The 27,375-nt window shown below is 38.8% G+C and overlaps 1 protein-coding gene across 4 annotated transcripts; it reads left to right on the top strand.

Annotated features, from left to right (window-relative positions):
* Positions 1-228: 228 nt before the first annotated feature.
* Positions 229-26,972, top strand: egfl7 (EGF-like-domain, multiple 7). Of its 4 annotated transcripts, none has more exons than XM_041810836.1 (9): positions 229-437; positions 7,933-8,183; positions 10,620-10,742; positions 14,775-14,887; positions 15,946-16,041; positions 16,416-16,607; positions 23,812-23,888; positions 24,243-24,405; positions 26,505-26,972. In XM_041810836.1, exons 2-9 carry the CDS (start codon positions 8,104-8,106, stop codon positions 26,522-26,524), a joined length of 864 nt encoding a protein of 287 aa, XP_041666770.1. In that variant the 5' UTR covers positions 229-437; positions 7,933-8,103; the 3' UTR covers positions 26,525-26,972. The 4 variants fall into 4 exon arrangements, with proteins under 4 accessions (XP_041666770.1, XP_041666769.1, XP_041666771.1 ...); XM_041810835.1 differs by having other exon boundaries at positions 7,929-8,183; XM_041810837.1 differs by lacking the exon at positions 229-437 and adding an exon at positions 2,932-3,104.
* The last annotated feature ends 403 nt before the right edge of the window (positions 26,973-27,375 follow it).

The following is a 27,375-nucleotide window of genomic DNA, read 5'->3' as shown; positions in this document are numbered from 1 at the left end:
AGGTGAAAAAGTCGACCCCCTCCAAGACGTCTGCTCCCTGCCACACAATGAGGGGGACAGAAAAATGCTTCAGAATCAGATTTGTGAAGCGGTTTGAGCAGGATGGAGAGTGTTTGTGCAGCAGAGGGGTTTTATCAGCGCCAAACACTCACAGGAAGTCCGGTTTGGGATTGTCCGTCCAATTCCTGCGTTCCACAGGAAGCCCTGCATAAAAAGCAACTGAAAAACGCCCGCAGACATTTCATTTGTGGACGGGCGACTCACTGGGAGCACCTCGAATCAGCCGCGAGGTTTTTATTTGAGAGCATCAAACCCCGAGCTTTAAAAGAAACCAGCACCATGAAGGAGTCCTCTTATCCACCGGTGAGGCGGCTCGTGCCCATGGCCGCCGCTCAGCCTGCGCGCGCACACGTACCTGGTGACCCCATGCAGCGAGGGTGAGAATTTTACACTTTTGAAAGGCCTTTCACAGAAGGATGGGTGTGCCAAATGTTTTTTTATATCACGTTTGACTCTGTTTACACTAAGATAAATATTTGGTGATTTTTAAACTACAGGAAATGTCTTTTCTGGCCCCACAAAAAATAACAGAAATACTTTAGAGTCCACTTTTGTTGAAAGATTTGTCCATGACTTACATGTGCAAATTTATGCCACCTTGTACCTGGTGAACCTGCACTGCCAAGTGTGAAAGTTTTACCTTTTTAAAGGCTTGTGATCATGTTTAAAGAAGAAGAGCATGTATGATTGCTTAATATTATGATTTATTTCATTTTAAATCCATTAGCAGCTGCTATTTAAACCCCGGCGTAAGGCAGGAATCATCTGTATTTGCTCGTTTAAGCTTTAAAGATGGATCCAAATGCAGAAGTACAGTCAAGAAAAAATTAAAACTACATACACGAAATAGTATAACAGATAAAACCTCTATTATCTATGTTTTGCATGCAAAAATGCAGAGATTTTGTCAGTCTCTTAAGCGTGCAAATTTATCTGGTGACCCCATTCTGCAACAGTGAGATGGGACTCTTTTGAAATTTTCTGTTTTCATGATTAGAGAAGTAGATCATCTGTATATTTTAGATTAAATATTGATTTAATTTTAAGCCTTATAGACCTGATAGTAAACAAGCTGCCAAGAGTTGCACTGGCTTAAGTTTGAAATGAGGCTTTAGTTTTAGCTTACTCACTAAGAATTATTTCCTTTTTTCATTATTTTAGATGGTGTCTTTATTCAGAAGAGGTTTATGATTGCATTTAAGTTCTGCATTATTACTATTACTAGTTTGGTTTGGTGAGACCGCAGGCTCCTGATATAGGTATGCAGAGAGGTAGAGGACCAGCAGGCACATGGGAGGGCTTATGGTTTCACCAGTGCAAGACAGACAACAGAGTCATTATTTCTTTTCTTTTGCTTGCTTGCTTTCTGGAAAACAATCAGAATACAGCTCTTTTGCATGGTTCATGGACTTCCTCTGCCTGCATACGTTACATCCTGACGGTGCATCAACAGCCTTTAAGTTATGAGTTTTCAAATTTGTTTGTTCTTGGAGAAACAGCCTCAACGCTATCTTCAAATTATGACTTGATATTTTTTTCATGGCAACCATTTTTTTTTCCCAAATAGAAGCTGAACATTTGTGGTCTACAGTCTAGGGTCTGACCCCCCTAGAGGTGGCATTGCTTCGAGGTGGTCCAAATAAGTTTTGCAGCTATTAACTAAAATAATAATCCTCTAAATGGACAGTTTATTTAAAGGTTTGTTGGCAAAACAACATATTTTAAAATTATAAATCTACTAATTCAGCCATGATCAATTAAGGTTTGCAAGTATTGCATTGAAATAAAGGGAATAGGAGGAAAGTATGGAAGCCCAAAGCATGCATTTTATTTCACTTAACTTTACTGTGAAAAAAGAAAATCTGTTTTTTTTTTCTTAAGATTTTGACTTATTTACATTCTTATTTATTGTTGTAACAATGTTGGTTTCCATCACAGGAGGTTAATTTCTCAAGATCCCAAGAAAATTACATCAATAAGCTTATAAAGAAGGGGAAATCAACATTGTTATACCAAGATAATACATAAGTAGACCAAGATCTAAGAAAACTGCCTGAATTTTCTTGTTATGAGCAAAATACTCTCTGGCATCTTTGGGCTTCCATAGAAACTAACAAAGAAAAAAACGAAAGTAATTGGCAGTTGCTAAGCAAAGATTTAGAGGATAATTGACTGAAAATGTTGAATGTCAGGACTTAAAAAACAATATTTTAAATAACTGTAAAGAATAAATAGCATAAATTGACTTTAAATCAAAATTCTGATGTTTACGGTCACGATATGTTGAAAAGGGAAAGGAAATTTTAAATACGTTTAAAATAGAAATGTAAATATTCTTTTATGAAGATATAAAAAAGTAAATACAATGGGAAAGAGTTTTGAGGTAAGATTTTATTTGGTTTAAGTTACGGATTTTATAGTTATTTAAGGTAAATTACATCCAGTTTTTCGAATTATTTATTTTATTGTTTTAAGTTTTTTTATACTGTAAATTTTGAGATTATTAAAACAGCTTGAAGCAGTAAAATGACCGTAAAATCAGAAGTTGCTGGGCTTTTTTAATAAACCAATTCTTCCCCCATCTATATTTCGTATTTATTCATATAAATAGCAAACGTTATTTAAAGAATGCTTAAAAACAGTGAACTCGTCCTTTAAACCCTCCCCGCCTTCAGCCAAGCCTGCAGGGTCTCCCTTTTCCCATGAGTCAGCTCGGCTTTGCTCCTGTCGCTTTGGTTATGAATGAGAAGTTTCTGCAGCTCGTGCGGTGACGTCACTCTCGGTAACCAGGCAGTGTGAGCTCGTGGACCCCCAGCTGGAGGAGTGGGAGGAGGTCTTCATCACCCCCCATGCTCAGTGACAGTCCGGGCTGCAGAAACCTGACGAGGAGCGGAGTTTTACTAGATCTGTTTGGACTTTGAACACATCACGGGAATATAACGGGACTATCTAACTTTTTTATTAAACCCACGAGAGTTCCTCTGCCTCCTCGTGCGTCTGTTTCAGTGGGATTAATTTCAGGAAAGCTGCTTGTTCATTACACGGTTTGTGATTACATTTGTATGCATGCACGCGCCTTTTATATCGGCGTATAACGGCTTGTATGAGCGTGGCCAGCGCTCGTGCTGTTCTTCTTCTACGGTTGTCTTTGACGTTTGTTTTTAGCGGTTATTTCTTCATTTGTTCAGCCATCAGTCTGAAGTGTGAGAGTGACAATGTGAGGGAGATGCTGCCGTGTGACAGAGGAGGGATGTTGCTCCTAAAACAGCCTTGTGCTGGTGTGTGCAGGGCGGAGAAACAGCGCCCTCTTATGGAGAAGGCAGGGAACACATCTGCTCGAGTTACACCTAATGTGTCAGTAGGTCAGAGGCTGCTATTTTGGGAAAATTAATCACAATATGCTTTCAGATTCAGATACAAACTAAAGCCTGGCACGTGGAGGACAGGCAGAATTTTACTGAAGAATTTTATTTCACTAAATGCAAAACAGTTTGATATATTTAGAATTTAAGATAAATTTCAGGTCTTACTTCCATAATTTTCATCTTTTCTGATTGCCTTTATACCCCATTGTCACAAATGCAGATGTTTTTTGCATCAAAAAATCAATACAACTTTAGGAATTTTATCCAAATGAATATTTCAAAATCATGCTCGAGCTTACATAACCTTTATCTTTTTTGATTGGCTTTTATAGGTCATGTGTGCACATTTTTGTTTTTAACAATAACACCAAATTTACTTGCATCGACAAGACAATTTTTTGCTATTTTTGTTCAGTTTGGCAGTCTTTTTTTTTTCTATTATTTTTCAAGTGTGCATCCCTGCTTAAATGCATGAGAAAGATCTAAACTGAGCATGAGCGGCTGCATTTTCCTCCAGTTTGTCGTGATAGATACTTGCTGTCAAAAACATCTGGATCCTCCTAACTTGATGTTTAAACAGAACATCCTATTTATATTTATCTTTGACATTTTTTACCCTATTCTAAAAGGATTTTATCCTAGTATGAGGTCTGCACATTTCCACCAGTATAACAACGTGAACTTAACCTCGATGATTGTAAGATCATTTTTAAGTCATAAGAATTAGAAAGAGTAAAGGGTTAAAATAAACTGATAAACATCAGAAACGTGGGACAAGAAATTTGTGTTTTCATTTCATATTTTCTAATTTGCATCTCACAATTATGACTTGAAGTTTTGGTTTTGAATTTTTTTATTATATTTTGAACTTTTCAAATCATAATTTTGACTTTCATCTCATATTTTGACCGCTTAAATTCACGATTTTTAATTTTTAAGTCATATTTTGATGTTTAAAACTCACAAATTTGTGTTTTATCTTACATTTTGACATTTTCAACTCCTAACTTTGAATTTTAATTCCAAATATTAACCTTTTTGATTAAAAATAGTACATTTTTACCTCATCTTTCGACATTTGTAAGACAGTATTTTTAATTTTATCTTATATTTTGACATTGAACCCCATGATTTAGAATTTTATCGTATATTTTAACCTTTAAAACTCTTAGTTTTTAACATTATCTCCTATTTTCACCTTCTAAACTCTTGATTTTGAATGTTTTCCTCATATTTTGACCTGAATATAACTTTTAATCCCAAATATTGACCTTTTCCATTCAAAATGTACATTTTTTGACCCATCTTTTGACCTGTTAAACTCTTACTTTTTGATTTTATCTCATATTTTGACATTAAAAAATATACTTTTGAATTTTATCTCCTATTTTGACCTTTTAAATCCATGATTTAAGTTTTATTTAGCACTTTTACTGTTAAAAATCATGATTTTTAATTTTTGACTTTTTTATAGCAAAATCATTTATCATCAATGTTAAATGTTTTCCTTATTATTTGTCACCGATGAAGATGAGGTTGACAGTTTATGGGAAATATTGACCCTGTTATGCCCTCAGGTTAGACCCAAATTCACAATTCAGCCCCTGCTGTGATTGAGTCTGACATCCCTGGTTTAGGCTGTCCCTCAACTCAAAGAGTCGTGGTACAATCCCCAGCTCCTGTATTCACATGCTGATGTGAATACAGGAGCTGATGTGAACTCTTCCTGTCAGACTCTCCTGATACCTTGTCATCTCCCTCTTTTCTTGTTCCTTGTCCATGCAAGCAACAGAGGGGAAAATCGGAACAGGGTGACAGAGGGAAACCTTTTGCCACATTTTACTGCATCGCTCATGGTGAGAGATGGGGTACACCTTGGACTCGCTAGTCAAGAAAGGCCCCTGTCTGTCCAGGATTTGAACTAGGGACCTTCTTGCAGTGAGGCAGCAGCACTGACTCATGTTAAACAGCCACAATGTCTCCGTGACAGGTGTTTTCCACTCCTTGTTGACAAACTTGTGATTCTTCACACACATTCCCTCTAAAGTTCCCTCCTCCTCTGCCGCTGAGATTTGTGAATGAAGCCAGCCTGTAGACGTGCGTGTCCCGTCTCCGGGCGTCCAGCCAGTCTGGGATCACAGAGACATGCAAAGCTGTCAGCTGAAGTTTAGCATCACCTCAGGATGAATGAAGACTCTCTAGCAGGCTACACTTTGTAACCGAAACAAACTGTTAGTGATTTCCCAAAGGGCTCAGTGTCTGTTTCTGCCATTTAACATCGCAGCAGGAGCAGAGCCCGGCTTTCACCGCCATGCATCTTTATTTCTTACTAACAGACAGCTCAGGATTCTGTTTAATCCGCTGCAGAATGTAATTAATCCAAATGTGTGAAGGGATAAGCGGACATGTCTTTGTCCTCCTCCTTTGTCTTTTGTGCTTCAGTCTCAGTCAGAGCGGCTGCAGGTCAAAGAGAGTTCATCCTGATTTTTCTCAACGTTTGAGACTATGTGCTGCAGACGCCTCCATGTGGGTCTGGTTCTGTGCTTTTGGTTCCACTTTTAGACGTGTTGCAAGGCCCAAAACATTTACCTAGCAACAATTTGTGAACAGTATTTTAAGATTCTGGCTAAAAATGAAGACATTTGCAGTGATCTACTTGACTGTGCTACTTTAAAAAAAACTCTTTCTTTAACATGTAGCGGCGTTTGAATGAGTTGCGTGAGTGTAACATGAATAAATAATACATCTGTCTTAGTAGATGTACAGAAAAGCGTAACAGCAACTTAATCACCTTTATGTAACACCTTTGGTACAACAATGCAGCCTGAGTCATGTGACATACTACTGTGAACTCAGTATACTGCATACTTGGCGAACAGTTAGCATGCTTTTCCACCGTACATAAAAGCCTGTCTCTCCAGATCACATGACTTTCACATTTAAGCTTCATTGGTCTCAGCTTTGTTGGCTTAACTAGCAACGAGACAACAATGATAAACATGCATAGATTATACAAATAAATACAGCAACATTTTGTTATTATTTAAAATTATTCAACAATATTCAGTAAATATAGAACCATTACATTTGTTTTCACATCACTTAGTGGCCGGCTGCTATTGGATAGTCTAAAAGCTAAGATGCATTCGTACAACCATGTGTGCTTCTGATTTATAATTTAAAATTGATGCAAACATCAAAAACATCCAAGCTTTTCATACACAACTACAATTACATACTATGAATTCAGAACATTCTGCATACTCAGTTGACTTCACATATAAAAGAAACTAAATGCTATTTTACTAGGCTACAAATGAGTAACGACTGGCTAGTTAACCTCGGTATTAATGAGAAACTTACGGCTAGTTAATCAGGGTATTAATGAGTAACTAATGGCTGGTTAATCAGGGTATTAATAAGTAACTAATGGCTGGTTAATCAGGGTATTAATGAGAAACTGATGGCTAGTTAATCAGGGTATTAATGAGAAACTGATGGCTAGTTAATCAGGGTATTAATGAGAAACTGATGGCTAGTTAATCAGGGTATTGATGAGAAACTGATGGCTAGTTAATCAGGGTATTAATGAGTAACTAATGGCTAGTTAACCAGAGTATTAATGAGTAACTTATTGCTAGTTAACCAAGGTATAAATGAAATACTAACGGCTAGTTTTCAGGATATCAAAGAGTTACTAAGACTAGTTAAATAAGGTATTAATAACTAACTTACAGCTATTTAACTAGGGTTTTAATAAGTAACCTACGGCTAGTTAACCAGAGTATTAATGAGTAACTTATCGCTAGTTTACGAGGGCGTTATGAGTAACTATCTGCCAAATAACCAGGGTATTAATGAGTAACTTAGGCCTAGTTAAACTTCATGTAAACGGACATAATGATCAGGTAACAAAAGAGTCACTAACCACTAGTTGACATGGGTAATAAAAATAACTTGCTGTAAATAAACTAGGCAACAATGGCAGAACTCACTGCTAGTTAACTGCAGAAAATGTGACATTGTAAGTAGGAAACAAATGAGTAGCTGAAGGATAGTTAAACAGGTTTTGATTAGTAGCCAGCTGCAAGTTAAAATACACTAAAATGAATGAGGACCACACTGTTAGTTAGCCTTTAGTTAACAGGTAGATAGTGTGCAGCTCCTCATGAGACTTTATACAGTAACAGGTTATTGTCAGCTGATCAGCACACAGAGTAGTTAGTCGTGGATCATTAGTTAATCTTTACCAATAGAACTAATAATATTTAATGAAAAGTGGATCATTATACTGCAGCACTTTATCATGACCTATTCAATAGTCATTTATTATTCCCCTGATTAACTAGCAGTTAGTGCTCATTCATCAGGCTTCTTGATATTTGTTGTAAAGTGTTGCAGACATGAATTAACCCACGTATTTACTTCCTAGAGTCCTAAAAACACGACCTTTAACCAGCGCTGAACCTCTGTTAATGATCTGGTGTTCCCCCTTTCTCCAAGGTAGCCGGAGCCGTCCTCCTGTAGGAGAACACAAACATTCAGCGTGAGGAGACTTTGGCTGAGATCCACCAAACTCCCCCACCCCTCCCTCCTCCTCCTCCCCCTTCATCCTCCTTTCCTCCCCCCTCCTCCTGGCGCTGAGAGAGCAAGGAAACGTGGGAAAAAGAGGAAGACGATGTACCAAACGCTGCTCCTCTCCTCCTCCCTCTTCATCCTTCACGTGATGGGCACCACGACGTTCTTCGCTCACCACGGGTAACACTTCATCAGGATCTTTATGTGTTTATTATGGGATGTTCCTTCTTTAGCTGCAGAACATCACTAAGACTAGTTTGTTTTAGCGGCCTTGTCCTCTGGGAATACTTTGCATAAATTTCTCCACATATTTCACAGTCATCTCACCTCAGAGTTTGAGTGCAGAGAAAAAAACATTCATATTTCATGCTCCATAAAAGTAGAGCAAAAGGGAAATATTAAGAAACAACAGTGAAAACAACGACAACAATGTGAAAATAAGAACCCAATCACGCAGAAGGCCTCCTGCATTTGCAGGGAAAGAACCTCCTTACCTCTGCCCTCTCAGGATTAAATAATAAAGTATATAAGTATGTGCATGCTGGCAGATTAATCTACAAGTATGCATGCTTACATGATGCTGGAATTGCAGGCAAACACAATCGCTTTAAGCTCCTGTGAGGATTTTTCAGCTGGTTATGAAAAGACTGAAATAATATTGATGCTTTTTTATGGCACACAAAAAGAAAAAGACATCATCAGCATAAAGATTAACCACAATTATAAAGATATTTATAACCCCTGAAGCTCTGATCCAGGGTAGGATGAAGTGATGCCAGCATGCTGCAGAAAGAGTATTTTAAAAATATTGTCAAATATTCTAATATTTATATTTACTAATCTAATTTATTTTAGGGCTTTTATGTCTGTTTCAATAGAAAAGATGATGGGGTAGGAAATGAGGAGAGAGTGGGGAATGACATGAGAAAGGAGCCACAGATTGGACTCAGTCCAGGCTGCCCCCTTGAATGATTTAAGCCTGGTTGGTAACTTAAATCCTAGGCCCCTCAGCGCCCATAATTGTGGGGTTTTTTTTGTTCAGAACATCCCAGGACACAATCTGCAAAGAAATAAGAGCTCCTACAAGTGATCCATTCACTGTCGTTTGGTACATTGTACATTTTTTCTGCCTTTCCACTTTCAAAAACAGGAACGGCACGAAAATAACTGTCCCGTGTCATCCTGTTATTGGCACCCCTCTGTTGGGGAACCTAATGTTTGGAGCTAGACTCACTTCTGACTTTCACCTCCACTGATGAAGTAAGGGTACGTTTGGCTATAGATATTCAAGCAAGATCAGGGTTTACGGTACCAAACTGTCCCGTTTGCGGTCCAGGGGCATGGAGCCTATCCCACCTGTAACTGGGCACCAGTTAATCACATATAAAGGCCGACAACTAGGCACACTCGCACCTTTAGCCAATTATCCCAACGAGCATGTCATGGGAAGAAGCCAGGAGAATGTGCAAAGGTTTTTTAGATCATCTTGCATGTTTAGTTCACTTAAAAATGAGCCTTTAGAATTTGCACATTGTCATTTAACTTCTAATGCTTCAGGAGGTAAGGATTGTTATAGAACTGACTGTAAAAGACAATATTTACTATCTCCATTGTCCCAACAATTAGAGAATTAGACGGCTGCATGAGTATGCATTTTAAGTGAACAATTCCTCAGTGCTGGGGATAATGCATTGTAGAGCAATGCTCTAGTGTACTTCAATTACTTGTTTTTGTCTTTGCCATCCCAGGAGACGGAATTTAGAAGTGGGTATACTCTATATCTGCTGATATGCTGATAAAATTGTGCACCACTGATAAATATATGTGTTAAGAAATGCAACTCCTCCTCCTCCTGTAATGATCCTTTTTATGGTATAATGTTCTTAAAAGGCTGTTTCTGCAGCATGCTGGCAATCGCTTCATCTGACACCAAACCTGCCGCATAAACAGCAATGATAAACAATGAAGTTTTGGTCGTTTTCTAGCCATCTGGAGGAATTAACACATTATTTTGGAAAGCCAGCTTTGTTATACTCTGATTAAAAGACAAATATGTTGAGATCTTGACTTGTAATAACAGAAGAAATGGAGTGGAATAAAATGCTCGGAGGTCTTCTGCACACCGAACACTTTTTGCCAAAATTTCTGTTTTCAATGCACATCCTCACGACTCACTGAAAACCTCTCCATGACCCACTTTTAGAACTTGGCCCACCAGTTTAGAGCCACTGGTCTACACCATAAACTCCCGTGTTAAAAAGTGGAACTATCAGTATGACTTAAAGGTTTCCTGAGTTCTGCAAAGAAACAACGTCTCTACATATCAAAAAGTCCCATCAGACCCTCCAATATGATGCTACATGTGACTGCATATTTTAGAAGAACCCTTTCTCTAAATTATTGCAACAGATTGCATTTTCTATCTGAGTGAATCAGAAGTTTAAACAGTTTATTGCATCAGGTTTTTTAAGACAAACAGGGCCATAAACTAAATCTCTGTAAACAACTCTCCTGAAAACTTTGTCTAAACTAGCTCACCTTCCAGCACAGATGCTCTCTGAAAGTCTCCATCTCCAGACTGTGTTAATGTTTGATCTCCTTCTTTTTTTCCTGCAGGAGGAGGGTGTGCGGCCGAGACCTTCGTCACAGCGTTGTCATGGCAACAGAGTCATACGTCCAGCCGGTGCACAAGCCCTACATCACCCTGTGTCAGGGGCATCGACTGTGCAGCACGTACAAGTGAGTGGAGCAGCAACATGGCACGCAAACAAGCACAGACTCCAGGAGCTGACACACAGGAGGAAAACTCAGAGAGACCAAAGAGTTAGAGAGTGGTGCATTGGTTATGGCATCCAGTTTACTAAAAACTGTCTTTTGATTAAAATATCACACTAGTTTTAATACATAACGACAATGGAAGCAGGAAACTTCTCTGTAGTTTGCAGCCCTATACAGACTTTCTTGCTTGCGAGCTGGGCCGTCTACCACTATGGTATCGTTCCCTCGTTAGTATTGTTAATCAGTCAATTTTTGCATTGCACCAATTCATCAGAAATGCTATCACAGAACACTGTTCATACAAAAAGATCATTAACATTTGTCAAACATGAGCACAGCTTTAAACAACTTAGCAGAGTAAAGATCCTTGCACACCAAGTCTGTTATATACAGATTTTGGATCTGTAATCCAGTGGATCCAGTACCAATTGTCAAGCACTAAACATTGCACAGAGTAGGTGCAAAATGGTATTGTAATCAAAGGAATAAAAGCAACAAAGATGGATGAGAGGAACCCTGCATGATCAGACAAGTTCATCTAGTTGGATTGATGTGTGCATCTCTCAAATGTATATTAAACTAAAAAACTCCCCAGATATCTGCATTTTGAGTAATTTGAGTTTATAAATTCACCAGGAGGCCGCCATGTTTTGGTCTGCACTGGTAGTGTGACATCACTTAGCTGTTGCTATGCAGTAACTGCTGTTTTAGACCGGCAGCCAGTGTTAGGGATGCATCTCAGAGACGCTGCACATCTCACACATGGAGGATTTTAAGATTTGATGTCTTTTCTATGTTTTTCTTACACCACGAGCGTTTTTTGTCAAACTAGACAGGAAAATGATAAATACAGAGCTATTTCTACCTTGTTGTAGCAAATATTTCCATCCACATTGGTAGAATTTGTTTGAAATCTGTTTCTTGATGAACCAGATGAAGGACAGGAGCTAAAATGCATCTGTTTAATAAAGTTTTTCCCTGAACTTCTACTATTTATGAAGCTGTCTGTTTCCACACAGTTCAAAATGTTGCAGGTTGAGATAAACACAGTACGAAAAGACGTCCTGTTTGTGGTTTTCAAAGTAAAAGCCCACTTTAGCATTCCTTTGGAAAAACTCACTTTGTATATACAAAATGCTTTTATGTTGAAAAGCTCCCAGTACACTTCCACTAAACACTGAATCCAGTCACTTGTAGGGAGGTTTATTGAGGCAAAATCTTATGAGGAATGACAGAGATTTGACAGCAGGGAGATAGACACAGCAAACTCGTGTCTAGTATCAAATCTGTTGTGGCAGCAAAACATACTGCCAGTCTAAAACATCTATCCAACAAGATGAACATGTCTTATCATGCAGGGTTTCTTTTAAAAACAGAAAAGAAAACTCTGGGTTCATCCATCCTTGCACAGACTTTCATATATTTCAGTCATTTTCACAAGCTTGTGCATCATGGCGCTGTGTCAAGTCAGAGATGGAACATTACTTTTTAATTTAGTTATGTAATTATGTGGCTTTGAGAACAAATTTTGTTCCTAGATCAAATTAACAGGAAGCTAAGGGGAGCTTGGCTCCCTTGAAAGCCTCAAATGGGACATTTGGAGCTCTAACAAGTTGTCAACAAGTAGGTTATTATTTTATTTTATTTACATTAAGTTTCTTTAAATATATAAACAATAGTATAAATATCTCAATGTTGTTTATTTGTTCATTACATAATAAAATAAAATATCAACCATCTGTCGCCACATCCTGCTGTTGTCATCCATGCATGGCAGCGCTGCACTGAAATAAGGCCCAGAATTACATAGGCAACTGAACATATTAGCAAGTCGGTGTTTTTTCTCAAAGATTTTGTGGGAATATCAATGTGTTTCCTTTAAATTGTCTGTTTTATGTATGTTTTGCTCTGATTTTCTCTGATTACACTTGTGCGATGCTTAAGTTGATGTTATTGTGCCTAAATGGCCGGTTACTTAACCCCCAGCTGCAGAAGTGGCAGAACGACTGGTAACTCTGATGTTGACCGTGCTGCACTTGTATCAAACACTTTCTTTATCTGTGGTGTTTGACTACATTATAGGTGGGCAAACCACAGTGTTTAAATTGAAATTTCTGCACAAGCGAGAAAAAGAAAGAGAAAGGAAGCTGCAGCCCCTACTCTGAATAGTCAGTGATTCATTTAAGGGATTTGACAAATGCAAAAAAATCTAATCTGTTCAGAAAAAATTATGATGGGAGGAAGTTTCAGAGTCAGTGTGCAAGCATGAGAAACACAACATAAGATCATATTTCTGTTTTACATTGCAGCAATTTGTGGATAAAATGACCGTGTGCAATGGCCTTTACAGTTGCAAGGAAAAACCTCCTTTTATTAGACAAAAACCACAAGCAGAAGCAGACTCAGGTTGAGCAGCCGTCTGCTGAAGCTGTGTTGGTGCTTTGTGGGTTGTGTAATGAACCAAACTTTGACTTTTGGCACTTAAAAGCCATTTATTCTGAGAAAACAGAGGCATGTTTGGTCTCTCACAGCTGCTCTTGCAGCAATGAGCTCCAAAAATGAACAGAGACTGAAAAATGCAGATAATAAAGATCAAAACGTGCAACATTTTAAATTAAATAATTGCGTACCAGTTAAGAAGAAGCATGTTTCAGCCACCCTTATAGCTCCAAAATGCAAAAACACAGAAACAAAAAATTTAGTTCATGTTAGCTCATAAACATGATGAGCCAAAATTACCCAGTGACAAATCAATATGATCATGGAAATGTTTGAGATTGATTTCAAAGATTCTCACATAGATATGACAGGGATAAATGTTACTTTTACTGAGAAAAATCTTCTTTTCTAGCATCTTTACTTCAGCTTACTGCAGGGACAGCATGCTGCAGACTGACAACAGCACTACAGCTGCACAGCTCAAGTCTGAAGGGGGACCAGCAGAGGGCGCTCATGTTACACAAAGTACTAGTCTCGGTGGAAACTCATTAAAGCACATTATAAACAGTATTCACATGTTAAAAGTAGTAAAGAAGTGCTTTATGGCAAAAGACAGCAAGGGGAGTCATTAACACTGCTTCATGGTGCCATTAAAAGCTGTAAATATTCCATCACTAAACATATAAATGATGACAAAATCTCCCAGATAAACACATGAAATGAAGAGACAAAACCACAAAGTATGGCTTCCGTTGTTGGGTTAAACTTTAAGCATCTACATGTAAACTCTGGTTGTCAACATTGTTCTAATTAGAGGAACACTGGAGGGTTAAACACGGCCTGACATGTTTAGCAGGGTAGAGTTATGAGCTCAGTCATAAATAGATCAAGACTTTCTCACACAAACACACACAAACACTGTTTTTTTTCAGAGAACTGGGTCACGGTGGCACATATTTGGGTGGAATCTAAATATCGAGTACTTGTGTGTAACTACGGGAAATGAACTGCCTGCCCGCTGAGACCACGCTGGTGTTTATTTTGGACCGCTACTCCCTCCTTACATGCTCGATCTCTCTCCAGCTCTGATGCTCTCGAGTCCCCCCTCTTACATTCCCTCCATTTTAATCTCTTATTTTTTAACTCTTGCCTCCCCAGCATGAGTTAGTTTCACTTTTGTGATACTCATTTCCGTTTTTTTGATGATTCTTACACATTACAGAAATGCTATCTGATTGTGGTTGGATTATTTGACCCCTTTGCTCACCTTAAACACATCTATTCTTACTTTCTCCATGTTTTATACTGTTTGCATCAGTTTACCGCTCCATATCTCTACCATGCCTCCTCCCATCATCCTTTTTCTTTCCCGACACGCTCTTGGACGGCAGTGCTCTGTGGTTTCAATATTCCACTTCTAATTTTCTCACCAGGGTTTTTTCAGTCTGAAAAATGAAATGATTGCAGCGCCACGACCACACGCGTGACGGTGATGACAGCGTAATGAGGCAGTGGGAATCCCTGACTGTGAGGGTCTGTGTTTTGTCTCCACAGGACCGTGTACTCGGTGGCGTACAGGCAGGTGAGCAGAGCAGCACCTTCATCACAATACTACCCAGAATGCTGCCCAGGATGGAGGAGGGTTCACTCACACAACTGCAACCAAGGTAACGTTTACCAACACGTGACAGCTTTATGTTTTATGTATAAACATGAACGTAGACGCAGAGATGTCACCCATGAGATGTGAAGCCTAACAATAGTGAGCGCCATATTGGTAATGTTAATTCCACCAAAATGTTGGCCAGCAGTAACTCATCTCTTCATGCTAATATTACTCACTACAGTGATTGGTGGAAGCCCTGCTGTTGCCATCAGGCTAAAATGCCTGTTTTGGAAGTGAAAGTTCATTTCTGATTTAGTGTGATTGATATGATTATGTGGTAAACAATATTTCTCTGGGAAATGATCTTAAAGCAAACAAAAGCATTGACGTCTTTGTGGCTGTCCACGCTAAAAACTTCTTTCTTTTAGTTTTCATTAAAATATGTTCATCAGGAATTTCTTTGGAGGACAAAATATCAATAAGCACCAAGATAAGATGCTGCTGATAGCAGATCAGCAGATATCTATCTATCTATCTATCTATCTATCTATCTATCTATCTATCATCCATCTTTTGGCTTTATTTTGAAAAATTACATTTACTTCCGGTTCATGTGACCACCCCTTTTCGCTTCTTTACTGCCTTTTTGTAAAACAACAAAAGGAAAAGGCATGAAACGGAATTCAACCATTTTTTCAGGGGTTCCTTGTTGTCAAAAAAACATGTATTTTGCTAAATACATGTAAAAGCATGTATTTAGCACTGACTTCTGGGAAGTTGCATGTCCTTTTTGAGGTCCGGACTGGGGACTGACATTGTAACATCAGATGCAAAGGGCCAAAAGAGAATAGAAGACCCAGCAGTTCAACGATATAGGGAAAATTTCATTTAACAGACATCTGTTGTATAAAACATGCACATAGTCAGCATTTCCAGCATGTCACCACCACCATTGTTTCTTCAGACACCACTGGGTGCCGTCATTGAGACTACTGTTGTGTTAAGTGTAAATAAAAACAGAATGTGGTGGTTTTTAAAAGCCCATACAAGAGTGGTATCAATTTCCCCCTCTTAATTCTTCCCCACATGCTGAATACTTCCTGCAAACGTCTCTTCCAGCTCTGTGTGGACAGCCCTGTGTGAACGGAGGAACCTGCTTAAGACCAAACCAGTGTGCATGCCCGTTAGGCTGGATGGGACGCCAGTGTCAAACAGGTACGTTCCCACTCTGACTCTTTTACCTCCACAGGTCTCTGTAGCATGCTCTCACCTTTATAGACCAGTTAATTCAGCTCTCTAACAAAAGCACAAACTCTTCAATTTGCTCTGGCAAGCCACAGTACAAGTGGCTCAATCTTGCACATAATAAATCTGCTTTATTCTTTTTTTTTGTTGGCATTATTCTTCATTTCTATCTTTAACGCATGCACTTAAATCTAGCATGATCGTGATCTTAGTCCATGATCTTGGGAAAGGCCTGACAGAGAGATGTCCTGCTAAGAGTGATAAGGGAAATGATACTTATCCTGAAATTTTCCAAACATTTTCAGGAATTTTAACAGCTTTTGTCTGCCTTTCATGTCTCTTAGATGTCGATGAGTGCAGCGAGCAGCATCCGTGCACCCAGGAGTGTGTGAACACAGCCGGCAGCTATCAGTGTACGTGCAGAGATGGCTTCAAACTCATGGGAGACGGCCGTTCCTGTCGAAGCCTTCCTCCTCCTCCTCTTCCTCCTACATCCACTCCCAGTCAGACGCCAGTGGGTGGCCACACGGATGCGGGTAAACGAGCAGCACAGGAATGTATCTTACAGAACAATCTTTGTGTCTTTCACCAGCAAAGCGTCTGGAAAACAGAAGATCAGGACCATAGCCAGCCTCGCGGCCCATTATTACTTTTGGTACGCGCTATGCCACTCTCAACTCGTACCGTGAGTAATAATGCACTGCGACTGGTGCCGACTCCAGACAGATGTGTTGTGGTCGGGGCCCCGTGCGGTGAGACCGGGACCGGTTGGTCTTTGATAATGACTCGATTTACTCCTCAGAGTCCTGCGAGTGGAGCAAACATCTGACTCTAATAGAGCTCCCGTGCTAATACAGACATATTTTTATCCCACACACTCCATTAGTCCTCTTAAATATGTTGCAATGCCTTGTCTTACCATGAAAAGTCGATCTTTATTAGTGTGTGTTTCCCGTATCTTAGCTGCAGAATAATACATCCTCCCTCCATGTCTACACAAGTGATCGTTGACCCCAGGAAATTCCTTTTACTGTGTCAGCATTATTGCTTTTACGGGAATTTGTGTAACATGACAACTTACCTTTTCATGACGTGTCAAATCTGTCAACCTTTGGGGATGTGTGAGTCACCAAAAAGTAAATCTAAAGAGGGAACTGTGTCATGCACTGTCAGAACAAAAGAGAAATATGTTAATAAATGATTCCAGTCCTGAGGGGGTAGAATGCCAGTGTTTCCTCTTCTTCTTCTTAGTAGTTATAGTTGTAGAACTTTCAAAGTACTGGAAAATATTGCAATTTGTGATTGCAATTACGATATAATCCATGAATCATGTCATGATGCTTAGTTATCAAAGAAAATGCACAGAATAATGAAATGAAAAAAAGCCTCTCTGCAGGCATTTTTGTAAACCTTTTAAGTATTACTGAACACAAAAATAACAGCAGCCTCTTACACAGTTGTGTAATTGCACAGTCTGACATTGCAATTGAGATTAGATTAACTGTGCAGCTCTCATGACAAACATTCTCTTTAAGCTGCAAGTATTCTAGTCTCTCCCTCATCTCTGCCTTGAATCAGTCCTGTGCTCTTGCTTTAAACCCCCAATTACCCCAGTATCCACATGTATGCTTGGTAATGCATTGGTTATTAAATCAATATATAATTGATATGATTGATTGTTATTTGTTATTTTTTTTTTCCTAAAAGTAAGCTGTTACTAAAAAAAGCAAAACTTTCCTTCTCTTTCTTGAAAAAAGTTAGCTCCATGAACCCTCTGCACTGTTTCTGTTTCTCTCCTTTGCCAGTGGAAGTTTAAGACAGCTGAGTCAGCGCATTAACGTAGCTAACTAGCTTACCGGAAGTATCCCCTTAATGTTAAATATTTGGATGAAAGTGTCACAAACATCACCATGGTGAAACATATGTGCAAGAGCTCTTGTTGTATCAAAGCATACACAGCAAAATCGCCAGTGTTAGATTAACACTGAAAGTGTTAAATCTAACACTAGAAAAGTATGTATATGTGTCCACTCTTTTGAGTGTTAATTTAACACTTTTCAAAGTGTTACTTTTTTTACACTGAACCAGTGTTACTGCAACACTGTATGGTGTCAAAAATTTACACTGGTGAACACTGAGAAGTGTTGATATTACTCAACACTGGCGTCAGTGTTAAAAAATTAACACTAAGGAGTGTAATACAATTAATTTCAGCAGGTGTAAAATATTGTGGATAGCAACTGCCCCTCTTTCACCAACCTGATAATAACAAGAAACAAGATTTATATGTTCTACTAAATGGGTGTTGGTAATCAGACACACCTGACAAGATTGACTGCCACCTCCCATTGTGAGGTATTTGACAGCAATCAGGGAGTTATGAAGCAGAGTTGAAGAAAAGCTTGTCCTGAGATGACAATCTGCCCTCACTCCACAGTTATACTTAAGCTGTCACCACAGCCAAGACTTGACCAACCTAGAAGACAGCTACACTCATGGTGCAAAAGTGTTTATGTATCAAAAACTTAGGAACTCAAGATAATTCAAGAAACATGTGCAAGTGTATCCCAGCAGTGACCCCTGTACAACAGGCAACATCTAAACACAGCTAATCATCTAAATACATCTAAAAACATCTGAACCCAGCTTAACACTCTGCACTAAGGCATGATGGGAAAACTCTGCCCCTCAGATTTGAAATTGCAGCAGGTGGAGCTTGGATCAACTGACTCTCTACAGTGTTGGAATAACACTGGTTGATTTAACACTGTCAAATAACTCCAACACTGAAGACCATTTACTCTGAATGGAGTTAAAATAACACCGAGTGTTAAAGTCAACACTGAAATGTTTAACACTGAGAATTCAACACTCCAGTTTTTGCTGTGTACAGTATTACGCACAGCCTGTGTGTAATACAGTATGTCACTACCAAATTCACTGTCAGATTATGAGAATATTAAGGATGTATAAAGGTTTTTATGACTGTTATTGATATTATCAGGCTGCAGAGTAACAGATTAAAGGAGGCTTTGGAATGACAGTACACTCAGAGGCAGGCTACTGCAGTCTACAGGCCATTTTAGTAACCGACAAGTGGAACAAGTAGTCAAAGGGTTTTAACTTTTTGGTATTGCAAGAATACTTTCATGCATAACTTTTTTTAGAATGCAAAAAGTTACCTTTAAAAGTAACACTGCCTAAGAGGGCTTCAAAGCCTATCATCTCAGCATCTTGTAATCTAATCATGTATATATTTCTAGGCTAAGCTTCATTGGCTAAGCTAGCAACATGAAAGCCCAACATTAGCATCAGTAGACACATTAATCATCAAAACAGCTATGTAGTTACTTGAGTATTGTTTAAAACTAACATAGGTAGCATGTCATGGTCACTTAAATTGTGACGCTACATATGAGCCATGAGCTCTGATTATTGGATAGTTTGAAAGCTGTGTTGTATTTTGAGACATGTGAGTTCAATCAGTGCACTTCCTGTTTAATACTTAAAAATTCTGGCCAATCTAGTATAAATTTGGGGATTTCTAGCATAAACAAAATTGCATACTGTGTATTCAGAACATATTAGATTCTCATGTGACATAACATTTTGTATTAATACTATAAAAAATGCCATTTTGGACAAAGCTCACGTCTGTTTGATCTGCTAGAAACCTCATCGACCATAGAAATCGGCCATAATGGATTTTCAAACATTTTAAATTCAAATTATTCAATTTAATAACTGGTCCATCAGTGTGAGGTCTGCAGATTTCCTGAGGTATAAAAATGTAAACTTATCCTCGATGATTTAAGTCAAAAAAATCTAAAAAAGTAAGGAGTAAAAACATTTAGATAAGAAGTCTGGAATGTGGGAAAAAAAATTAATTTGTGTTTTCACATTTTCAATTTAGCATCTCACAATTAGGACTCAAACTTAGGATTTTGGCTTTTTATTTCATACTTTGAGCATTTAAACTCATAATTTTGATTTCTCATATAATATTTTGAGCTTTAAGATTCATAATTCTAATTTTTAAATGATATTTTGACCTTTTTAACCAATTATTTTGTATTTTACCTCAAACTTTGACTTCATAATCCAATGGTTTGTTCTTTTAGACTCACAATTTAAAATGTTGAATCATATTTTGATTTTATTCCATGATTAAAAAATCAATTTCATATTTTGACCTTTTAAAACTCATGATTTTGACTTCTTTCTATTACATTTGCAATTTTAAAAAACCTTATTCAATTTCAGTTTCATGTTTTGACCTTTTTGAACTAATAAATTTGCATTTCTCAGTTTGTGAGCCTTTAAACTTATCTTTTTAACTAAGTTTTTTCTTTTTTTTTTTTTTTTTTTTACCAGTGAAACAAGGTTGACAGTTTATGGTTAAAAAGGTGGCCCTGTTAGACCCTCAGGTTAGTCCTGAATCGAGAATGTGGCCCTGCTGTGATTGAGTTTGACACCCATGTTTTAGAATAACATTATATTCTCCTTGTAGACTGAACGTCTGATTGGTACAAAATTGGCTAAAAAATACTCTTTGAATGAAGCTAAGTAAAAGTTGCATAAGGCGTGATGATATCCTATTTCATTTTGAATTTATAGACCAATAAACTTTGGATGAGGCAGGGCTTGGTAGGAAAACAGCCATAACTCAATGGCAAATCTTCCAGTCATCACAAATCTTGGGACATATCTTCAGGGCGGGGCTGGGAATCAGCCTAGGACAGCATTCTGATCCTGACCCAACTTTAGTGAGCGTGCTGTGGTGCTGAGTATTTATCAGAATCTAAAGTACTGTGTTAGTTGAAAGTGGGCGCTGCTTATCACGTTTGCTTAAAACTCAAAATACCTTCAATCAATCCGGATGAAACTCACTGCAGACATCATCGGCTGTCTCTTAAACATGAAAAAGAGTTTTGTTCAAATCTGATGAAGGGAAGACAAACAGCACAACTGCTGCTGGCTTTGTCGTCATGTTACAAATGTTTGATTGTTCTCACTTTTTCTTTAGACAAAGTTAAATCCACTGAAAGTGACGTGTTCAACTTTGTAGAGTCCTAAACCTGCTTGTTGTTGTTTGAAGAGCTTGAACCCACAAACTGCTGTCTGCGGCTGTATTCTGTTTCTGCAGAGACTAAAAGACCAAAAACCACATCAAAATCGACCTCCTTAGCTTCAAAAAGAGACTCTTCTCTCCAAAAGCAACACATAAGTCATTGAAGTATTACAAAGTCAGCAAAAACAAAGAGCGGGAGAATAAAGGCAGAAGTATGACAGGTCTATCTACTTGTTGAAAGTGACTGTGAAGATACTAGTGGGAGGATTTTAGCACTCAACTCTTAGATGCAAAAATGCAAGGTCAGCAGAGAAGTTTGGCTTCAGATTGCATTCCTCTAAGTGTTCAAATGCACACGTAAGAGGGATGTTCATGGAGATCACAAACATAAACATCCCAGAAGTCGACCTTAGCTTTGACTCACAGCCAGGCTGCTGCGGAGGAGTCCGACTACATTTTCTGCATCTCCATCTTTCCCCCCTCCTTGTCTCCTTTTTTTCCTCGTGTTCTTGGCCTAAGCTCGTGTTCTCATTCCTGCTCCATCAACCCTGTCTGCTGGGGGTCATCGACAGTTCCCCCCCCCTCCTCCTCGCCCTGTTTCTCAACTCGTTCCTGTCTCAGTAATGGAGCACATCTGGGAGAGATTGAGCCACTTTCAGTCTGTCTGTGAAAGCAAAGCCAAGCTTGGAAAAGGGGGTCCCTAATTTTTGCATCGCTGGCTCTTGGGACATTTTCCCCCCCTGTGGGTGGAGAATGGCAGACACATCCCTGTCGTCCCTGAGATTTATGAGTCATAGAAGGGATGAATGAATGGCCGTCTATTTCTGGTGACATCTCTTTTGGCTTTTTTGGCTTCTTTTTGGACATTCCCATAACTGTCTAAGTCCCATTGTGACCTGAATCCCCCTTCGGCCATTTATGATGATTATTTTTCTTATCAACAATGATTCCAAAAATTCAGGGACAAGTAATCAAATCAAATATGAACAGGAGAGCCAGCAGTACAACATTTTATGCAACACCTTATGCACCAATACCACCTGGCCATAGTTTGGACACCTCTGCTTTAGGCCTCCTGGGAAACACCTACAACCTGGAGGAAACCGAAAGCTCCAGCAACACTTTTAGTTTAGAGAACGGCTTTATCAGGCCAATGCGTTTGGATTGTAGTCTACGTCTGGGTCATCAAGACTCCAACGAGGGTTTAAAATGTTATCCTGATGCCAAACAGACTGTGCTCTATCTCTGCAAAAATGCCAAGCAATAACTAACAAAGGCTATCTGTCTATATTAAGCTAACTGCTAAATGAATACTTTGTTGTGATCAGAAATGTAACGCATTGGTTCTAAAATTCAAGTCATGCATTATTCTTAATTTCCCATAAATTATCTGTTACTTGAAAAAGGCCAAATTTTCCTTCTCAGTGCAATCAACACCATAGCAAGACACAAGTTTTTGTGTTTTGCAGGTCCAAATGCATGCATTATAGTGCACACAGAAGGCATTAACGAGTGATATCTGACAGACAACAGCACAGTGAAGCCCCAGCATCAGCATTTTTTGCTGATGACTGTCACCCACTTGTGCCATTGTAATTAAGCACAGTAAACAGATTAAACGTGTTTTTACACGTTGATGCCTGTAATAACTGCAACATACAGCGAGTGTGCTCACTTTTTAGAGCGTCTCTTTCAATCCTCTTTTAATCCTTTTTGTGGATTAAAAGAGGCTTTAGAATGGTAGCAGAGTTGAGACATTCAAAGGCCAAATACTGCAGGCAATATGGCGTTTTAATAACAGACAAGCAACATGAGTCTGTCCAACAAAGTTTTTCTCTAAAATGTAAGTGTTGCTAGAGATTTCTGTCTCCTTTAAGCTTTCCTCACCCTCCTTGCACCTTGGAAGTTGTGCGAGAAAAACCTACTTCAAACCCTAAACCTGCTCACATCTTAGTCAAGTCAGACAAGCACCTAATTATGCAAATGTATGCATAACTCTTGGCCTTAATGTCATCATAACAAATTAATTCCAAAGAAAATAACCCCTCCTACAATGTCCCCAATAAAGGTATGAGATATGGAAACTAAAAAAATATGTTGTATCAGGCAACAATCATGCTTATTTCAGCTGTAAAAATAGACATTTTAATATGGGACTGAATGGGGGTTTACTCACTTTGCAGCCAGCCTCAAGTGGACACTCAAGGAACTGCAGTTTTTTGCACCTCTGGCATTGGCTTCAATTTTCATCACTGGAATTGCTTAGAATGTAACAGATATTAACTCCTTTTTTGTAACCTTTTTAGTTAATATTGTATATTGATAGTCATTAAAAATGCAGCATCACTGCACTTGAATTAAAGCTTAACTGAAACTACAATAAAAAAGTCAAAATTAGAATACATTTGGATGAAAAATGTGTAACTACTATGACTTTGTTGCAGGCTGCATGCCACCCATTTACAGTGTGCCTTGTTTCTGTTTTTTGTTCTGTTTTTTAGAATAGTCACAGACCATTAATAAAAGTTAAGAATCTTCTAAAATTTGCCCTGTAGCTCTCAGAGAGCCTTTCCTTTCATCTTCCTTTCCCCTCTGCCCTCTCCTCCCTTACTTTCAACAAGCTCAGTCCTTGTCGTTGATATATTTCTGTCTCTGTGTGGTTTCTACAGGTGGAGGGTTTAACCTCGCTGAGAACGTGACGGAGGAAGTGCAGAGCCTGAGGAATAGAGTGGAGCTCCTGGAAAAGGTACAGATGTTCACATAAAAACCACCTACACCGATACCTCCCAGACAGCCTCTCTCACCAGGAGCCGCTCTGGTCCTCATATGATGTTAGGATTTAAAATCAGTGTTACCATTCAACCCCTAAACTTAAGCTTTTTCATTATTTTTTATTAGAATCCTGTCTATGTTTATAAATAGCAGAAAGGTTGGATGTTGATGTATTATAGCTATTACTTTAATGTTTTCATGAGGTGAGTAATTGAGCACATCCATATGTTCCTCTAAGTCGTGCTCAGTGTTGTAAGCTCTTTATCTCTGCCTTTTTCTGGAGCATTTCCTCTTCTCCCCTGACTCCCTCTCCTCTTCCTCTGTGCAGAAGTTACAGTTGGTGTTGGCCCCCTTCAGCAGCTACTTCCCCCTGTCGCTGGACGAGGGTCTGTCAGAGAAAACCACCCTACTGTCACACTCTTTCCAGCAGCTGGACCGCATCGACTCCCTCAGCGAGCAGATCGGCTTCCTGGAAGAGCGCCTCGGCACATGTGAGCGACCGCAGGCTGAACTCTCATAGTTGTAAAAATAGGTTTTTAAAAATGGAAAATCTAATCTTCTGCTTAAAAACCATTTGATTTTTGTGTCCCAGGAAAGGAGAAACATGTTCAAATTTCTTTTCAGTTCCCCCTAATGTAATAAAACAGAATGTATTACAGTCAGTAATGATAAAAAATCCAATAATGTAATAGAATCTTGAGCTTACAACCTAATAACACTTAGGCTATGAAAACAGGAGATCAAAAACACAATCAAACTGTAGGTAAAATAATACATTTGCTCTTAAATGGTGACCCTGTCAAGATATCACAGCTCTAAGTAAATGCTAAATGATACTGAGCTTCATGCCAACAAGCCAAAGCTTCAGAGTATTCAGACCTCCTTCACTTTTGTCAGTTTTGATATGTAGCCTAAAGCTACAGTCATTTAAATTATTTTTCTCATTAATCTAAACCCAGAACCCCATAGTGACAAAGTTAAAGCATAATATCAGAAATGTTTCCAAATTTTTTTAAAGGAAAAACTGAACTATCACACTGACATAAGTATTCAGAGCCTCTACTCCATACTAAGTTTAGGCGCCTTTGGCAGCAATTACAGCCTCGAGTCTTTTTGAATTTGGCACAAGAAGCTTTGCACACCTGAACCAGGGAATTTTCTGCCATTCTTCTTTACAAATATTCTTAGGATGGACAGCCGTTTACAGGTCTTTCCAGAGACGTTGAAGCTCTTTAGTTAGAGGCTAGAGCCTTTTGAATATTATGCAACAAGCTTTGCACACCTGGATTAGGAATTTTCTGCCATTCTTCTTTACACATCCTCTCATAGTGGACAGCCATTTTTTTAGTCTCTCCAGAGATGCTAAAGCCCCTCAATTAAAGCCTAGTCTTTTTGAATATGGCGCAACAAGTGTTGCACACTTGAATTTAGGACATTTTTTGCCATTCTTTTTTACAAATCCTCTTTAGGTGAAGAGCTGTTTTTATCTCTCCAGTTGTGTTGGGGTCCACTGATTATAGCTTCGAGTCTTTTTGAATATGGTGTAACAAGCTTTGCACACCTGATTTTGAGAATTTTCTGCCATTCATCTTCAAAAATTCTCTCAAGCTCTGTCAGGTTGGATAGCGACGGCTGGTTGACAGCAAACTTTTAGGTCTCTCCAGAGATGTTGGTTTAGAACCAAACAGAGTCCATTAGGACGGAGAATCTTTTTTCTCACAGTCTGGGTCCTTCAGGTTTTTTTTGCAAACTCCATGTGTTTTGCACTGAGGAGAGGCTTCCATCTTGCCACTCTGCCATAAATCCCAGATCAGTGGAGGGCTGCAGTGATGGTTGTCCTTCTGGAACTTTGTCCCATCTCCACACAGGATCTCTGGAGCTCAGTCATGGTGAACATCAGGTTCTTGCTCTCTTACTAAGGCCATTCTCCCCTGATTGCTCATTTTGGCCGGGCGACCAGCACTTGGAAAGTCCTAGTTCTCCCAATTTGACAGTCCTGTCTCTGAGCTCTGCAGGCAGTTCCTTTGACCTCATGGTTTGGTTTTTGCTCTGATATCGTTGTCAGCTGTGAGGCCTTCTATAGAGAAGTGTGTGGCTTTCCAAATCACGACCAATCAGTTTGATTTACCACAGTTGGACTTCAATCAAGCTGTAGAAACATCTCAGCAAAGACCAAGAGAAATTGGAGGAACCTGAGCTACATTTTCAGTGTCTGAAAACTTATAGAAATTTCATATTGCAGTTTTTCATTGATGATGAATTTGAAAAGATTTGTAAAACTCTGTCTTAAAATGAGTGTTTGGCATGGAAATTTTTTAAAAGGTGGTTTTGTTAGCCCTTGCTGCTTGCTACCTTAGCACAACATTAACAGCAAACAGCAGCTGTACAGAAATGATCATGTCTGGATATTTGAGGGTCTTGTTTGAATTTTTTAAGTCATTCAGAAGCATCAATATTAATTTAAGTGCTTCATTACCTGCTCAAGAACCCACTCAGTAACTCTGACAACCTATATTTCAGAGCTACTTTAAATAAGATTAACAGATAGATGAGATTTAATAGTAGTAACTCCCTCTCTTCTACCATCTAGGTTCCTGCCAGGAGAATTAGCCACCGTTCATCTCCAGAGAAGCTCCTAATGATCCAAACCTGCCAGAAATCGTACACATCAAGATGGATGGGCGGCAGAAAAACTGCCTCACTTCTCGATCAGCCGTGTAGCAATCATCTCACAAATCATTTGTTATTTTCTCTCCCCCCCGGCGGCTCTATCTTCCTTTCTTTTTGAATTAATGTCAGATTCTTGATTTTGTAACACTACCTGTGGCAGGGTTGGTTTCAGTTTGACATCATCCCTGTAACATCTGAATCAAACCTCCAAAAGAGTCAAAAGTCAAATAATTGTCCACTTTGTTTTCAATCAGTGCAGCTGTGTCATCTGTCCTGAGGCAGAAACTGACATCTGTATTTATCTATTTATGATTACTGATAGGTATTTCTCAGACCTCCAATAGACATTTTTACATAGTTTTGTAACGTTTTGTAATAAAAGTCTTAAGCAAAATCATGTGTGCTCTCTATTGTGTCAGATTTTCCAGATTACGTATTCAAATCCATGAAATCTTCTGGTGTAAGACAGCTGTCCTGGCTAACACAGAGCTTGATGTTTCCTGCTGATCTCTCCTTTATGAAGAAGTAACAGAGGAAAAATTCACATCTTTTATATAAAAAATAAACATATAAATTAGGGCTGTTAGTGCCAATGAATAAATCATAATGCAGTAAATTGATCATTCTGGGATCAGCAAATGTGGCAAGTCATTTTGTACATGCACTCCTGCACAGTTCTTAATGCAAAGCAATGATTAACACTGTAATGTTAGAATAATAATGACCGTCTCCCCATCATTATGGGGTTAGGTTGTTTCAACAAGACTATATCCCAGTCAGCCACAAGGGGG

This window comes from Cheilinus undulatus, linkage group 17, assembly GCF_018320785.1.
Source record: "Cheilinus undulatus linkage group 17, ASM1832078v1, whole genome shotgun sequence".
Lineage (NCBI taxonomy): Eukaryota > Metazoa > Chordata > Actinopteri > Labriformes > Labridae > Cheilinus > Cheilinus undulatus.
The sequence above is the reverse complement of the archived record's forward strand: the minus strand, read 5'-3'. Positions and strand labels throughout refer to the sequence as shown.